Genomic DNA, 17,371 nt, shown 5'->3' on the forward strand with positions numbered 1-17,371 from the left:
TACACACATATGTATGTACGCAGCCCTGTAAAGTTACATATATACATATATACATGTATGCAGTCCTGTTCAAAGTCACCAAGGGCTTTCTTTGCTAAACACACACACATATATATGTACGCAGCCCTGTAAAGTTACATATACATATGTATGCAGTCCTGTTCAAAGTCACCAAGAGCTTTCTTTGCTAAGTACACACATATGTATGTACACAGCCCTGTAAAGTTACATATATGTGTACCTAGCTCTGTCCAAGTCACCAAGGGCTTTCTTTGCTAAGTACACACATATGTATGTACGCAGCCCTGTAAAGTTACATATATACATATATACATGTATGCAGTCCTGTTCAAAGTCACCAAGGGCTTTCTTTGCTAAACACACACACATATATATGTACGCAGCCCTGTAAAGTTACATATATGTGTACCTAGCTCTGTCCAAGTCACCAAGGGCTTTCTTTGCTCAGTACACACATAGATGCACATATACATATATATATAGTTTATAGATAGAGATATAGTTCTATGCAACCCCGCCAAAGTTAGCAAGGCCTTCCCTCCTGCCTCCAAAGCTCAGGAGCACGCCATGTAAATGGGGTTAACAGAGTTTATGTCGGAGGCTTCCTGTGAGACTCAGCTGAGGTCATGGGAGCTGCCTGGGCCAGCTGGGACAATGGAGAAAGGCCTGGGCCTGGACTTGGGCTGACCCGAGTCAGAGATGTTCTTTCGGCTCCCCGTGGTTCATCTGCCTCTAGGGATTGGGGCTTGGCCAGCTCCTTGTCCCGCAGGCTGGCAGGCTCAGCGGTGCCCCGGGCATCCAGGCCCAGGCCCAGGCCAGCCATTCCCGGGGCACTGAGATAAGCAGCGTGAGCCCCTGGAAAAGGAGGAAGCCGGGTCTGATGCTCTGCCATCAGTCACCCTGGCTGTTAGTTGACAAGAGCTGGGATTCCAGCCCGGGAGAGGGAGCCTGGTCCGGGCTCATCAGGCTGCTCTGAGTTCAAACCCTGCCTCTGGCTTGGGTAAGCCATGTGACAGCTCAGGGTATCAGCTTCCTCATCTGAAAGGGAAGAGGTTGGACTCCATGAACTCCAAGGTCCTTCCAGCTCTGGATGGAGCAGAAGTTCTCCTGGCTCAGGCGCGCTCTAACCCCACACTGTCTTTGGCTTCCTGTCTATAAAATGGGGACAACAGCCTTTGGACCACCACCCTCTTGGGGAGACAAGATGAGCCCTTTGTGACTTGGGCCCGCCCCCCCACTGAGCCATCCCCCCGGGACTTCTCCCCCTCCCAACGGATGGCCCACGAGTAGAGGTGCAGAAAGCAGGTAGGAGTGTACAGCAAGGAAAAGAATCTTTATTTGGTTCAAAAAAAGGTCAAAGGCAAAGACAAGTAGCCCCAAGCCCTTCTTCCCGCCCCCCTCCCCAGTGCTGGGCCGGCCCGGAGAAGGCCTGATCCTGCAGCTCCCTCTAAGCTTGCCCCGTGAAGACCCAGTCCTCCTTCTCGCAATGGGGACCAGAGAGCCAGGGACAAAGGGCACTGGTATCGCCTCAAATCTCGGGGGGGTGGGGGGGGGTTGGTGGCAGCGTGGGAATAGTTAGGCCACTGGTGCTTAGAACAGTCACCTAACCTGTTCAGCAGCGTCATCAGCACAAAAGACTCAGAAGAAAACTTGTTCAGCTAGACATCGTCTGTAAGGCAAGATTTCCGAAGGGCCCTGGCTCCTTACGAGTTTGGGAAACAGGCTAGGAGAGGGGATTGCTTACCGGTTTAGCAGCTGTTTTATGGCTTCTAACAATTTGGGGGAGGAAGGGTCCCAGCTCAGGGGCAGGGCGGGGGAGGGGGCTGAGAGGACAAATGCCCAACAGGTTCTTCTGGGGCTGGGTCTTTGTCCCCACGAGGCGGGGGGATGGGTGGGACCCTTGCTGAGCAGACATACAGGAGGCAGAGGGCGAACCCTGGAGGCACAGACGGTGGCAGACTGGCCGAGACTTCAGGCAGGGGGGGATCCTGGACTCCCCGCCTGCTTGGGGCTTCTCCCAGAGAGGCAGAAGGCTGCGGTCCTCAAAAACTCCTTAAGGTCCCTTGCACACTGGAATTCCCCCATCATTGGGACAGCAAGGAAGGAGAAGAGAGAGGTTAGAGGTAAAGGAGCTCAGGCAGGAACAGGAGGAGAAGGCCTGGGGGAGGTGAGCACAGGCTACTGGGATGGGGATGGGCCCCCTTCTGAACGGCCACCAAGGGACTGTGGAGGGCACAAAGAGCAAAGAATGAATCAAACCAAGCCAAAAGTACTGCAGGGGAGGAAGCGAAGATGGATGACCGAGACCAAGGGCTTTCACCCTCCCTGGAACTGGACTGAGGCTCCTGTGGGCTCCAGCCTTCTCTAGCTAGAGCCCAGAAAAGCTTGGAGGAGGGGAGTCTACCCATCAGCCCCCTCTTCCCTCCTCTACCAGCTACCAGCCACAGCACAACTAGGATCTGATTCCCAGGGAAAGGCAGGTCCTCCCCGCTGGTCGCCATCAGGTGTGATTCCAGGTGGGAGAGGCTGCTGACTTCCCCAACCTAACCTGTCCCTCGGGGGGCAGGGGGAGCTCCCCCATACCCAGCCCTCCTACAAAGCGCCTGCTCACACACACACAACACACCACACCAGACAGATGAACGGTTTCTGTGAGGCATGCAATGATGGTGAGATGAGGGTGGGCGCCAATGGGAGGGAGGGAGGGAGGGATGCTCTTACCAGCTAACCCTCAGCAAGGAGGCCTGTTGGCTCCCCTCAGGCTGTGCAGGAGATGGCAAAGTCCTGACAGGTGTCCTCCTGGGAGGGGAGATACCGGAGAGCGCCAGTGTTACGAGGTGTCTGTCTGGCACTTCTCCCCTGGGCACAGGGTGGGAGGAGCCCCTGCTCCAAACTAGGACCTGTGGCCCTCCAAACTCCTGGGAGTGGAGGGACCAGATGAAGATGGTTCAGGAAAGGGCATCTCTGACCCAGAGAGCTCGTGAGAGATGAGGGAGATGGAGAAAATAGACAAACAGGATGCTTCCTGCCCGAGCCTAGAAGTCCTCGGTTCCATCCCCACCTGGGGGGTTCCGTCCCTTGGGCCTCTCTATTCTGGCCTAGATGATCTGTAACCTTGTTGGAATCAGGTGAGAAGACAGGCCTGAACCAGCTATGGCTCTGCCTAGAGGAGACCCAGAAGGTCTAGGTGGTCTGGGTGGAAAAGCAGAGTCCCCGCCAGCTCCCTCCTTTTTCAAAGGAAAAATAAAACCAACCAAAGCAAATCAACTCTTAAAAATAAAAATTTTATTACAGGCAGGAACAAAGAACACTGGCTCCAGTGAAAGGCAAATGGGCTCCCCCCTCCCCCAAGCCAGCTCCCCCTGCTTTCCTCAGCTCGGGCCCTCTGAGAGGTCCCTGGACGACTGCTACTTCTAGACGGACCGGCTCTCCGGCCCTTTGCCCCTCAGCCTGGAGGGGACCTTAATGGGAGTGTTCCAACCACTTCGCTCCTCTCAGTAGTGTCTGGGAATATCACAGTTAAGGGCCATGGGGGCTGGCCGGAGGACCCGGGGCAGTCCCGGGCTTCTCATCTGCTCCTAAGAGGGGGTAAGGCTTGAGGCATTTGGGAGAGGGGATAAATTAGGCTGAACTCTAGCCCAGGGGCTCGATCTCCCCTTGGCTAAGCCTAGGCTCGATCCTTCCCTCCAGGGGCCTCTGTCCCCCAAATCACAGACTGAGGGGCAACAGTCGGCGGAGTTGCCAACCGGCTCCAGCCTCAGATGCTCTTCCTTCCTGGGAGGGGACACAGGCTGCAGGGACTGCTCAAATCTCCTGATACTCCCATAACCCCACCCCAAAACACTTTGGCCTGTCGGGGCAGATTTCAGGCCGGAAGCCCAGCTTGGGGAAGGGAGGGGGGCCCTGGCGTCACCCAGCCACCAGGCTTCTGACATCAAAGTCCGTGGTTGGGAGGGGGAGAGCGGGAGGTGAGAAGAGAGTGTGGGAGGACACCCAGAAGGAGGACTTGGCCCCTCTGGGAACTCCAAGTTGCCATTCACAACCAGCATGTATACACACACACACATACACACACACACACACACACACACACACTCACTCACTCTGTCTCTCTCATTCTCACTCCCTGCCTGCTTCTGCTAGGCTCAGATCCCCACAGGTGGGGCGGCAATAAAAAAAGCCAGAAACGCAGGCCACGTGGGGGAGTGGGAGCCGGCCAACCTATCAGCCAGGCGGGCGCGAGTGAAAACATACACACACACTGAGCCAGACAGACACACTTACAACAAACCATAAGGTCCCTCGTAACAAAATCACAAAACCAGCCTGCCTCTTGCCAACACCACCCAGTACTAGAGAAACAACGGGGCTGAGGGTTTTTTCCTTTTAAAAATTCTATGTAGAAAAGAGTTCTATAAAATTGTGCAAAATGCCCAGCAGCTTCAGTACGACCCGTTTCAAGTATTGCCAGCGTGTGTCCGTGTGCATGCGCAGCTGTGTGTGATTCACCCGCACTAGGAGGTAGCACAGCCTGGAGGTCGGTCCTTGGACCAAAATTTGGGGAGACAAAGGAAGGGCTTTCACTCCTCGGTCCAGGAAGCTCAAATAGGGCATCCTACCCCCCTCCCCCTCCCATCACCCTGCCCACCCTATTGGGTGGCTCTGGCTCCTTCCTGATAAGACATGGGTAATCCCAAAGTACACACATATATATGTACGCAGCCCTGTAAAGTTACATATACATATGTATGCAGTCCTGTTCAAAGTCACCAAGAGCTTTCTTTGCTAAGTACACACATATGTATGTATGCAGCCATGTAAAGTTACATATATGTGTACCTAGCTCTGTCCAAATCACCAAGGGCTTTCTTTACTATGTACGCAGCCCTGTAAAGTTACATATATATATATATATATATATATATATATATACATACATACACACACATACACACATATATGCAGTCCTGTTCAAAGTCACCAAGGGCTTTCTTTGCTAAATACACACATATATATGTACGCAGCCCTGTAAAGTTACCTATATATGTACCTAGCTCTGTCCAAGTCACCAAGGGTTTTCTTTGCTCAGTACACACATAGATGCACATATACATATATATATAGTTTATAGATAGAGATATAGTTCTATGCAATCCCGCCAAAGTTAGCAAGGCCTTCCTCCTGCCTCCAAAGCTCAGGAGCACGCCATGTAAATGGGGTTAACAGAGTTTATGTCGGAGGCTTCCTGTGAGACTCAGCTGAGGTCATGGGAGCTGCCTGGGCCAGCTGGGACAATGGAGAAAGGCCTGGGCCTGGACTTGGGCCGACCCGAGTCAGAGATGTTCTTTCGGCTCCCCGTGGTTCGTCTGCCTCTAGGGATTGGGGCTTGGCCAGCTCCTTGTCCCGCAGGCTGGCAGGCTCAGCGGTGCCCCGGGCATCCAGGCCCAGGCCCAGGCCAGCCATTCCCGGGGCACTGAGATAAGCAGCGTGAGCCCCTGGAAAAGGAGGAAGCCGGGTCTGATGCTCTGCCATCAGTCACCCTGGCTGTTAGTTGACAAGAGCTGGGATTCCAGCCCGGAGAGGGAGCCTGGTCCGGGCTCATCAGGCTGCTCTGAGTTCAAACCCTGCCTCTGGCTTGGGTAAGCCATGTGACAGCTCAGGGTATCAGCTTCCTCATCTGAAAGGGAAGAGGTTGGACTCCATGAACTCCAAGGTCCTTCCAGCTCTGGATGGAGCAGAAGTTCTCCTGGCTCAGGCGCGCTCTAACCCCACACTGTCTTTGGCTTCCTGTCTATAAAATGGGGACAACAGCCTTTGGACCACCACCCTCTTGGGGAGACAAGATGAGCCCTTTGTGACTTGGGCCCGCCCCCCCACTGAGCCATCCCCCCGGGACTTCTCCCCCTCCCAACGGATGGCCCACGAGTAGAGGTGCAGAAAGCAGGTAGGAGTGTACAGCAAGGAAAAGAATCTTTATTTGGTTCAAAAAAAGGTCAAAGGCAAAGACAAGTAGCCCCAAGCCCTTCTTCCCGCCCCCCTCCCCAGTGCTGGGCCGGCCCGGAGAAGGCCTGATCCTGCAGCTCCCTCTAAGCTTGCCCCGTGAAGACCCAGTCCTCCTTCTCGCAATGGGGACCAGAGAGCCAGGGACAAAGGGCACTGGTATCGCCTCAAATCTCGGGGGGGTGGGGGGGGGTTGGTGGCAGCGTGGGAATAGTTAGGCCACTGGTGCTTAGAACAGTCACCTAACCTGTTCAGCAGCGTCATCAGCACAAAAGACTCAGAAGAAAACTTGTTCAGCTAGACATCGTCTGTAAGGCAAGATTTCCGAAGGGCCCTGGCTCCTTACGAGTTTGGGAAACAGGCTAGGAGAGGGGATTGCTTACCGGTTTAGCAGCTGTTTTATGGCTTCTAACAATTTGGGGGAGGAAGGGTCCCAGCTCAGGGGCAGGGCGGGGGAGGGGGCTGAGAGGACAAATGCCCAACAGGTTCTTCTGGGGCTGGGTCTTTGTCCCCACGAGGCGGGGGGATGGGTGGGACCCTTGCTGAGCAGACATACAGGAGGCAGAGGGCGAACCCTGGAGGCACAGACGGTGGCAGACTGGCCGAGACTTCAGGCAGGGGGGGATCCTGGACTCCCCGCCTGCTTGGGGCTTCTCCCAGAGAGGCAGAAGGCTGCGGTCCTCAAAAACTCCTTAAGGTCCCTTGCACACTGGAATTCCCCCATCATTGGGACAGCAAGGAAGGAGAAGAGAGAGGTTAGAGGTAAAGGAGCTCAGGCAGGAACAGGAGGAGAAGGCCTGGGGGAGGTGAGCACAGGCTACTGGGATGGGGATGGGCCCCCTTCTGAACGGCCACCAAGGGACTGTGGAGGGCACAAAGAGCAAAGAATGAATCAAACCAAGCCAAAAGTACTGCAGGGGAGGAAGCGAAGATGGATGACCGAGACCAAGGGCTTTCACCCTCCCTGGAACTGGACTGAGGCTCCTGTGGGCTCCAGCCTTCTCTAGCTAGAGCCCAGAAAAGCTTGGAGGAGGGGAGTCTACCCATCAGCCCCCTCTTCCCTCCTCTACCAGCTACCAGCCACAGCACAACTAGGATCTGATTCCCAGGGAAAGGCAGGTCCTCCCCGCTGGTCGCCATCAGGTGTGATTCCAGGTGGGAGAGGCTGCTGACTTCCCCAACCTAACCTGTCCCTCGGGGGGCAGGGGGAGCTCCCCCATACCCAGCCCTCCTACAAAGCGCCTGCTCACACACACACAACACACCACACCAGACAGATGAACGGTTTCTGTGAGGCATGCAATGATGGTGAGATGAGGGTGGGCGCCAATGGGAGGGAGGGAGGGAGGGATGCTCTTACCAGCTAACCCTCAGCAAGGAGGCCTGTTGGCTCCCCTCAGGCTGTGCAGGAGATGGCAAAGTCCTGACAGGTGTCCTCCTGGGAGGGGAGATACCGGAGAGCGCCAGTGTTACGAGGTGTCTGTCTGGCACTTCTCCCCTGGGCACAGGGTGGGAGGAGCCCCTGCTCCAAACTAGGACCTGTGGCCCTCCAAACTCCTGGGAGTGGAGGGACCAGATGAAGATGGTTCAGGAAAGGGCATCTCTGACCCCAGAGAGCTCGTGAGAGATGAGGGAGATGGAGAAAATAGACAAACAGGATGCTTCCTGCCCGAGCCTAGAAGTCCTCGGTTCCATCCCCACCTGGGGGGTTCCGTCCCTTGGGCCTCTCTATTCTGGCCTAGATGATCTGTAACCTTGTTGGAATCAGGTGAGAAGACAGGCCTGAACCAGCTATGGCTCTGCCTAGAGGAGACCCAGAAGGTCTAGGTGGTCTGGGTGGAAAAGCAGAGTCCCCGCCAGCTCCCTCCTTTTTCAAAGGAAAAATAAAACCAACCAAAGCAAATCAACTCTTAAAAATAAAAATTTTATTACAGGCAGGAACAAAGAACACTGGCTCCAGTGAAAGGCAAATGGGCTCCCCCCTCCCCCCAAGCCAGCTCCCCCTGCTTTCCTCAGCTCGGGCCCTCTGAGAGGTCCCTGGACGACTGCTACTTCTAGACGGACCGGCTCTCCGGCCCTTTGCCCCTCAGCCTGGAGGGGACCTTAATGGGAGTGTTCCAACCACTTCGCTCCTCTCAGTAGTGTCTGGGAATATCACAGTTAAGGGCCATGGGGGCTGGCCGGAGGACCCGGGGCAGTCCCGGGCTTCTCATCTGCTCCTAAGAGGGGCTAAGGCTTGAGGCATTTGGGAGAGGGGATAAATTAGGCTGAACTCTAGCCCAGGGGCTCGATCTCCCCTTGGCTAAGCCTAGGCTCGATCCTTCCCTCCAGGGGCCTCTGTCCCCCAAATCACAGACTGAGGGGCAACAGTCGGCGGAGTTGCCAACCGGCTCCAGCCTCAGATGCTCTTCCTTCCTGGGAGGGGACACAGGCTGCAGGGACTGCTCAAATCTCCTGATACTCCCATAACCCCACCCCAATACACTTTGGCCTGTCGGGGCAGATTTCAGGCCGGAAGCCCAGCTTGGGGAAGGGAGGGGGGCCCTGGCGTCACCCAGCCACCAGGCTTCTGACATCAAAGTCCGTGGTTGGGAGGGGGAGAGCGGGAGGTGAGAAAAGAGTGTGGGAGGACACCCAGAAGGAGGACTTGGCCCCTCTGGGAACTCCAAGTTGCCATTCACAACCAGCATGTATACACACACACACATACACACACACACACACACACACACACACACTCACTCACTCTGTCTCTCTCATTCTCACTCCCCTGCCTGCTTCTGCTAGGCTCAGATCCCCACAGGTGGGGCGGCAATAAAAAAAGCCAGAAACGCAGGCCACGTGGGGGAGTGGGAGCCGGCCAACCTATCAGCCAGGCGGGCGCGAGTGAAAACATACACACACACTGAGCCAGACAGACACACTTACAACAAACCATAAGGTCCCTCGTAACAAAATCACAAAACCAGCCTGCCTCTTGCCAACACCACCCAGTACTAGAGAAACAACGGGGCTGAGGGTTTTTTTCCTTTTAAAAATTCTATGTAGAAAAGAGTTCTATAAAATTGTGCAAAATGCCCAGCAGCTTCAGTACGACCCGTTTCAAGTATTGCCAGCGTGTGTCCGTGTGCATGCGCAGCTGTGTGTGATTCACCCGCACTAGGAGGTAGCACAGCCTGGAGGTCGGTCCTTGGACCAAGATTTGGGGAGACAAAGGAAGGGCTTTCACTCCTCGGTCCAGGAAGCTCAAATAGGGCATCCTACCCCCCTCCCCCTCCCATCACCCTGCCCACCCTATTGGGTGGCTCTGGCTCCTTCCTGATAAGACATGGGTAATCCCCAAATTCTGGGGAGTTCCCAGTCCCTAAGATCTGCTCTTCTACCCTCCGAGCCTTCAGGGCCCCCCAATCATCACTGTGACAAGGTCCGGGGCCCCCACACCCACGTCTGTCCATCTAGGGCTAGACCTCCTTGGCGTGGACGTGGGAATAAAAGGCAAGAAACTGGTTCTCTAGGGCAAAGTGGGCACTTGTCCATCCCCCCAACTATGACCAGGAGGAGGGTCTGTCGCCTCCCTGCTGAGAGCCAATGGGGAGTCTCTGGTCATTTTCACACGGCTCCTGGACTTAGGCAGAGGGGAAATCCCCTATGGGGGGAATGGGGCAGCAACAGAAGAGTTCAGGAGCAGCCACAGGGTGGGGGAAGGCAATGCCGAAATAAAGAAGAGGAGGCTTGACTTGGGTGTCGGGGTGCTCTGCCTCAGTGGGGCAGGGGCAGGTCCAGCAGGCACAGGGAGGCAGTGGGTGCAGGGAAGAGGGACTGGCAGGCTGGCAAGCACTTAGTTCCTCTAGGGGAGGCCTCCTACCATGCTGCCGTCTGGCTTGGCTCCACAGGTGGGGTCCTCATTCTTGGTGGGAGAGGGCAACTGAGTGTCAGGTTGCACAAATCCCCTCCGGTCAATCAAGCTTCAAAGACACAAAAGTGAGAGACCCATTGGGGTCAAGAGCATCTGGCACCAAACAGCCCATGCCCACCCTCCACGTGCACCTGGATGTGTGTGTGTGTGTGTGGCAAAGTGAGGAGGCCCAGGGAGAAGGCCAGCAGCAACCCCAGCTCCAGCCCATTCCCTTTCAGAGCAGGAGGCCTTAGGATGTACACCTTTCTGCCCTTGCAGAATCTGGCTTGGAAGAAACTGCAGAGAACATTTAGTTCCAGCTCTACTTGAAGTGAGAATGTACAATATCCCCAAGTGGTCCTCCAGCCTGTCTGAATATCGGCAGGGATGGGAAATCACGGCCTTCTCAATTTATTACTTTTATGGATTGGAAGTTGATGGGAAAACAGGAAGCACATGAATGGGGGGGAGGGGGTGGTGAAGAGAGGAGGGCTATCCATCCATCGTACCACCCCCCACTCTCAGTGGAGGAACAGCCACCGGCTAATGCTTCTTGTCAGGGGAGTGCCATTAAACAGGTCCAGTCATTGTGGAGAGCACTTTGGCTCTAGGCCCCAAGAAAGTAAACTCTGCATACCCTTTGACCCAGAAACACCGCTACTAGGTCTCTGCCCCAAAGTATGGGTAAACAGACACAGAAATATTTCTAGCAGTTCTTTCTAAAAACAGACTGGGGGCCGAAGGAGGGGAGGCTCATGACCTGGGGAATGCCTAAGCAAGTTGTAGTATATGATTGGGATGGAATATGACTATGATGACGAAGGGGGCAATTTCTGAAAACCTGAAATCTCTGAACTGATGCAAAGTGAAGCGAGCAGAGTTAGAACACTATATAGTGACAGCAATAGTGCAACGATGCTCAAGGTGAGAGATCTAGCATCACTGATCATTGTAACGACCCATCACAACTCGGAAGGACTCAGGGCGAAGCATGTTGCCTCCTCTCTGACTGATGGAGCCAAGGCGCAGACTGAGACATGTTTCTAAAAAACATGACCAATGAGGGAACTCGTCTTGTTCAACTCTACATGTTGCTAACATGCGCTGTCTTTTTCTTTCTCAGTGGAAAAGAGGGGAAGGTGAATTTTCATTGTGCAGGATACCATTATCTTGGTATCCCTAGAGCCTGGCTCAGTTCCTGGCACTTAATAAGTGCTTGATAACTGACAGGCTTGTAAAGACCCTGCTGGGGATTGCCCAGGTCCCTTGCAGAATTCTCTCCCTCCTGGGCAAGATGTGGGGCCTTCTAAAGCTTGTTCCTCTAAGCAAGGGAAGAGAAGGGGATGCAGAGGCAAGAACAGTGCGTCTGAAATCGAAACCCCCATTAACAGCAGTGCATTACAGGGGAGAGGATCCTGGCTCTAGAGTGAGGGGGCTGGGTTCAAAACCTTCTCTGCCACTTAATCCTTGTGCAACCTCGGCAAGACCCAAAGTCTTCAGGTTTCAGTTTCTGGACTTGATATGCTCTAAGGTTGTTCTAGCTTTCCCTTCTACTGCCTTTAGGGCATCGCTTTAGGCAATGGATAAAGTGGAGTGGGTGGAGGGTGGGCTTCTGCTTTCTGGGCCTTCCATCCTGCAGGAAAGCCTGGAGACAGCACTGAGGATACATTGTGGACAGGAAGTCCAGGAGGAGGATGAGGTGATTAGAGGGGTGAGGACTCAGAGCTAGCAGAGGGATCAGTTAACACCCGGTCAAGCCAGCTTGACCACTCACACCCAATGCTACCCACCAGCTCCCTCTGGTGACGAGAACCCTGGGCCTGGGGTTCTGGTTAAGACTGAGACAGGGAGGCCCCCCACCCCTGCGGCCTCCAGGCTGCCCTTAACCACCATATTCCCTCCCCCTACCCTAAATCAGTAAGCAGCCCTCAGCAATTCAGCTGGGTCTCCAGGTATACCAGTATATCCCACTTTAACAACTTCTTTGAGTTCCTTTAGGCAGCAAGTACCCTTCATGTTAGGAAGGACCACTAGGACCTGGGCAAGGAAGCCTCCCTGCCTCTGCCCCACCCCTCACCTCTGGACGGGAGCCCTACTCCTTGTATGGTCTTAGGCTTGTCATTTCTCCATCCCTGAGCCTCAATTCCCCTCTCTGAAAAGAGTATGTGGAGCAGGTGGCCTCCATAGCCCTCTCTGGTCCTCTGCCTTAGGACGCCTCAGGAGCAGGGGCTGGATGAGACCGCTCACCTCGGGGGCAGAGGCCCACAGAGCACAGCACAGCAGTTGGCAGCGACACTTTTATGGCTGTAGGGGTTGGTGGAAGCCTCCATGTTTTTCTTATTGGACCACGAGCCTTTGATCTATAAGAAGAAGAAACCAAGGTAAAGCCAAATTGGGAGCCAACCCTAAGGGACTTCATACATGTGCAGAGGCAGGTGGGGGCCTGTTTGAGAAGATGAGGCTGGTGTGAGGTCAGTGATGGGGTGAAGAGGAAGGAAACAGAAGCAAAGTTGGAGAACAGTCACTCACAGCTCCAGAGGCCCACTCCAGTCTTCCTTCCCTACACCCTCCCCCAGCCACTTATTTCTCAAGCCTTTAGCAGATTTCCTGTTGGGCTGTGGGCACGCAGGAATGGGTGGGGGGGCATCTGAGTCCCCTCTTCCCAGGTAGAGGGGAAATCTCAGGAGGCCCAGAGATGCTCTTCATCTCTGGGCTGACTGGCCCCCAAGTTTTTCAACCCCTGGGGCTCTTCCTCCCATTCTTGCACAATGATGTCCTCACCCCTTGGGAAGGAAAGGGTCAGACACAGGGATTCCCACCTGACCTCTCATTAGCTTCTAGGCATCATGATACTCCATGCACCCAAGTCTCCATTTCTTTCTTTCTTGTTTTTTAAGCCAGTTGAGTTTAAGTGACTTCCCTAGGCTCATATGGCTAGTAATTGTCAAGTGTCTGAGGCTGGATTTAAACTCAGGTGCCCCTGACTCCTGGGCCTGTGTACCATCCACTGTGCTGCCAAGATGCTCCATTTCTTTCTTTAAGTCATGCCTTCGTCACCTGATCAGTGGGCACCCGCTTCCTTCCCAATTCTGTTACCACAAAAGTGCTCCTGAGACTGATGCCTGTCTGTGTGTTGGACCTCCTCGGCACACAGCTTGATGGAGATCTCTCTGGGGAATTCAGGGCCCACCTTGGTCTGTAAAACGGGAACAATCAAATCCATCTTGCTTCCTTCACAGAAATGTTGTGGGAGGACCAAATGATTCACCCAGCATGCTCTGTCACAACCACGTACAACTCCTTCAACAGATCTCTGCTTTTGCTTGCCCAGGTGCAGCTCCCCCTCCACCAAAGCAGAGGCAGATCACCAAAGGTTAGAGCAACCCCTTCAAAAGAGGCTCCATTCCCTGAGGGCCAGGCCTGGCTTTGCTGGCCTGGCCAGAGCCAGCTCCTACAAGGCCTCAGAGAGCCAAGCACTCACTGGCTGCAAGAGTTGGTCCTGCTCCACAGACACCGTGCAAAGCCAACTATGGCTATTTTCTATGTCCAATGTGCTGCTGGGATATCCCACCTCGAGAGGTGGCTTGGAGGAAAGCCTTGGAAACATTGACTAACTTCATGACAGAATGAGGGTTATTTTATCTAGCTCTAATTATCCTTCACTATGCTGTCTGCCTCTGGACACTCCCCAACTTGCCAATATCCTTCCTAAGTAGTCCCCTGTGCCATAGCCAGGACTCGAACCTTGGCCCAGCCAGGCCGAGGAGTTAGAGGACCACTGCCCTCTTAAACCTCCTGCCATGGAGTCTGAGATGCTGGCAACTTTTTTTTGGGTCTCACACCTCACTGCTGACTCACTTACCTCATCATCTACTAAAACTCTGGCGCTTTCTTCCCTCCCTTACCTTGTACGTGTGAAACTGCTTTGTTGAACCTAAGGAAGGCCCAAAGGGCACATTTAAGTCTATTAAATTTTGCCCGATTTGATTCTGCCAACTGTTCTAGGCCATCACAAGAGCGTGGAATACTGTTATCCAGAGTGTCATCCATTTCTTCCTGATTTAGGGACATCTGAAGACTGGCTAGGTCTGCCCTCGGTCCTTTATCCAAGTAAATGATGGAAGTATTAGACAGCGTTCAAGTGATTCCACAGAGAGCTTCTTCCAAGCTGCTGTCAAACCACTCAGGACACTTCTTGGGTTATGGCCATTAAACTCATTGAAAAATCTTGCCATCTTCCTCAAGAAGCCCACATGAGATTTTCACAGGTTCTTATAATTTGCAAACTCCATTTTCTTCCTTTTTGAAAACTGAGCCACTCATTCTCCTCAGGCACACTATGCTTCTCCTGTCACCATCTTTCAAAGATTTTTTATGGCTCAGCAATCCCACCTGCCTCTTCTTTCAGAATACCAGGATGCAGTACTTCATGTGGGCCTGAAGTCACCCCAAACCCTGGATGAGCCTCAGTTTATCTGTAAGAGAGGCACTGTACTGCACACCTCACGGGGTTTTGGGGCACAAAGCATTTTGTAAACCTTCAAGCACTATAAATATGAGGTACTAAATACATCTGTGATTTCAGGGATTCAGGAGTTCTTCCACAATGCTGACTATAAGCCATCCAGGCTTGGCTCTTCTGGCCAAGAACCTGTTGTTCACCATCAGAGTCTAACCAAGGTACTGGGTACCTTGGGAGGTAACTCCTCCCAGTTATTGCTATAATAACAAAGGTCAGACAGCATGTGACAGAGACCCTTAGAGGAGCCCGAAGAACAGGATCAAAGATTTACAGCCAAAAGATGGCAAGCCCAGCCCTCTCATTTTACAGATGAGGAAACTGAGGCTGAAGGAAAGGGATGCCATGTGGGCTTTCCGCCTCAGTCCAGTGCTCTGTCCACTCTGCCATTTCCCTGGGGAAGTCTGAGGCTCTGACGTCAAGGTCATCACTGAGGCTGTCCCCCCTCAGGGAGGCAGAGGTTCAGACATGGCTGTTCTCATGAGAAGCCCCAACACGCTACGGAAGACCAGCACTGACCTCCTGGGGTTACAGGCGCCTAGCCTCTGGAACTACGACACAGGGGTTTCCCCTAAGATGGCAGCAATATGGGGCAGAACCAGAGAAGTGCTGCTGGCTTCTGTCTGGGCCAGCCTGCATCCAACATAGGGCACTGCCCCAGCGAACAGTGCAGAGGAAAGGCCTGGGGATAGCCCATAAGCACCAGCTGATGAGCCATTGGGAGGGGGCTCCCAGGAAGCCAGCCAGCTGGCCCCAGGGCCCAGGACTAGGAGCAATGGCAATGGGCTATGCCAGAGATGACTCAGGCTTGATGGGGTTGGCCCAAAGCGGAGCAGGCTGCCCTGAAGCTAATGAATTCCTGGTTACAGAAGGCCTTTGAGCAAAGGCTGGGTGCCCACTGGTTATCCACATTGTAAAAGAGATTCCTGCTCAGGTCTGGGGGTCCGGAGAGCCCCCTACGTTCCCTGCAGCTCCCAGGCTTCATCTGGCTCTATTGGTCCTGCAAACTCGCAGCAGGGCACAGAGGCTTTGCCGTACAATGGCCCCCGTCCTTTCCCCGTGCACCCCACCTGCTACATAGAGCAGGCTCCGGCTGTACTTACGTCTTCGTTGGTTGTTAGGTTGGAGGCGACGAGGTAAGTATGAAACCCTGAGAGGCCCAAGATGGACCAGATGGAGAAGAAGCAAATCACCAGCTCTAGCACAGTGCGGGGGAAAAGGTCAAGGAAATCACATTTTTCAAGAAGAGCAGAGGGGAAGAAGAGCTGGGGGATATCCAGGTGGGCAGAGACACTCATCTCTGAGAAGGGGCACAAGTGTGGGACAGCAAACACAGGTTTAGACCTAGATTTGCCACTTGGGAAATGGGTGATGGTCCCTCCATGGATCAGTTTCTTTATCTGTAAGATGGGAATAAACAGTGCTCCTGACTTAGCTCCCAGGCAGACAGTAAAAGCTACCTCTGGGAAGAGACTTGGCCCACAGTCATTCTTAAAGGACCAGGGTGTGGGGCTGTGAGAAGAGACTGCTCCAGGATGGCCACGTCTGAGACCCCAATCACAATCACAACTAGCCTGAGATGACCGGGGCTTGGGCCCAGGGTACCTGGGGGCACTCTCCTTCCCTGGCTCCTGACAGGGAGCACTTTCTGGGCAGCCATGCTAGGTGGCATGGGGATAAGACTCGAGGACCTGCACTCCCTAGCTCTGGGGATCTCAGCTGCAAAGGATGCTTAGGAGATGGCAATCTTGATTCATTCCTTCCTTCCAGCAATAGCTGTTGGGATGTCCCCAGATTTCTGCCTCTACCCCACTCCCCGAAACAGATTCTACCTCAGTTGCTGACATTCTTGCTTACAGCCCTGGAACTCAGATCTCAGCCTCCTGCATCCTCCCACCCCTTCTCTCCTCTTTCAGCAGGCAAAGCAATGTAGTCACCCAAATCCCCCCTTCACTGTCTCTCCCTTTTCTGAGGCTCAGACTCTGAAGATTTGAAATGTGAAAAACTTTGAGGGCAGAGTGTTCTAAGGCCTGGAGTACTCCAAGAGACCCACTTATTCATGTGCTGCATCGTGAGTCCTGACTCTCTGCCACTCCTGCACCCCTGGGCAGCAAGGTAAGGCCTGACACATCTTGGGGACTTGGGAAATGCAGCCTAAAGTCCCAGATGGTGTCATCGTCACAGCTGTAGTTAAAGTAGTAATGATAATATTAATAATAGTTAGCATTTATATAGCACTCTAAGGTTTGCAAAGTGCTTCACAAATACTATCTCATGTAATCCTCTCAACAATCCTGAGAGAGAGGTGCTATTATTTTCCTCATTTTACAGAAAAGGAAACTGAGGCAGTTAAGAAGGTATTTTTTTGGAGGGGAGGGAAGGGTAGTTTTTGTATTTGGTGACTTGCACAGTGTCCCCCAATTAGTTTGAGGTGGGATTTGAACTCAAGCCTTCCTGACTTTGGGTTCAATGCTCTGCCCACTGGGCCATCTCCCAAATGCTATAGCAAAGCTGCAGGCAGACACCAGATAGATGGCATGCAGGGGGGCATGAGCTCCCACTGAGAACAGGGAGGGAATGAATGAGGGATCAGGGGAAAAACAGGTTCAAACAGGTTTCTCCCGAAGGATATCTCGCCGGTGTCTCCTTCAGAGTGTCAAGGAAGGTGCCTCCCTGAGAACCTAAGAGGAGAAAAAGGCAGAAGGTATGAATGCAGAGGGGCAGCAGCAGCCAGAGGGCCCTGCCCCGCTTCCCCCCCTCTACTTACGCAGAGTCAGGTGGGTGATGACACAGGCAAAGATGAAGGAGGTCAGGAAGGAGAGGGAGAGGATGAAGGCATAGAAGAAGCGGTAATTCCGTTTGCCTACACAGTTGCCCACCCAAGGACAGTGGTGATCGAACCGCTCTGCAGAGGTGAGAAGGATGAGGGTTATTGC

At 53.6% G+C, this 17,371-nt stretch overlaps 1 protein-coding gene across 8 annotated transcripts in view; it reads right to left on the minus strand.

The window, feature by feature from the left end:
- Nucleotides 1–1,335: 1,335 nt before the first annotated feature.
- The window catches only part of ZDHHC18 (zinc finger DHHC-type palmitoyltransferase 18), a 41,157-nt gene continuing 25,121 nt past the window's right edge, over nt 1,336–17,371 (minus strand). Inside the window, exons 4-10 of one of the 8 annotated variants that reach the window (XM_051988118.1) lie at nt 17,203–17,340; nt 17,068–17,116; nt 15,539–15,641; nt 12,164–12,276; nt 9,887–9,986; nt 2,743–2,820; nt 1,994–2,091 (exon numbers count right to left, since the gene is read on the minus strand). In XM_051988118.1, the coding sequence (XP_051844078.1) occupies nt 2,779–2,820; nt 9,887–9,986; nt 12,164–12,276; nt 15,539–15,641; nt 17,068–17,116; nt 17,203–17,340 (545 nt within the window). In that variant the 3' untranslated portion in view covers nt 1,994–2,091; nt 2,743–2,778. The other 7 variants (XM_051988117.1, XM_051988116.1, XM_051988115.1 and 4 more) reach the window with 7 other exon arrangements.

This window comes from Antechinus flavipes, chromosome 3 (genome assembly GCF_016432865.1).
Source record: "Antechinus flavipes isolate AdamAnt ecotype Samford, QLD, Australia chromosome 3, AdamAnt_v2, whole genome shotgun sequence".
Taxonomy (NCBI): domain Eukaryota; kingdom Metazoa; phylum Chordata; class Mammalia; order Dasyuromorphia; family Dasyuridae; genus Antechinus; species Antechinus flavipes.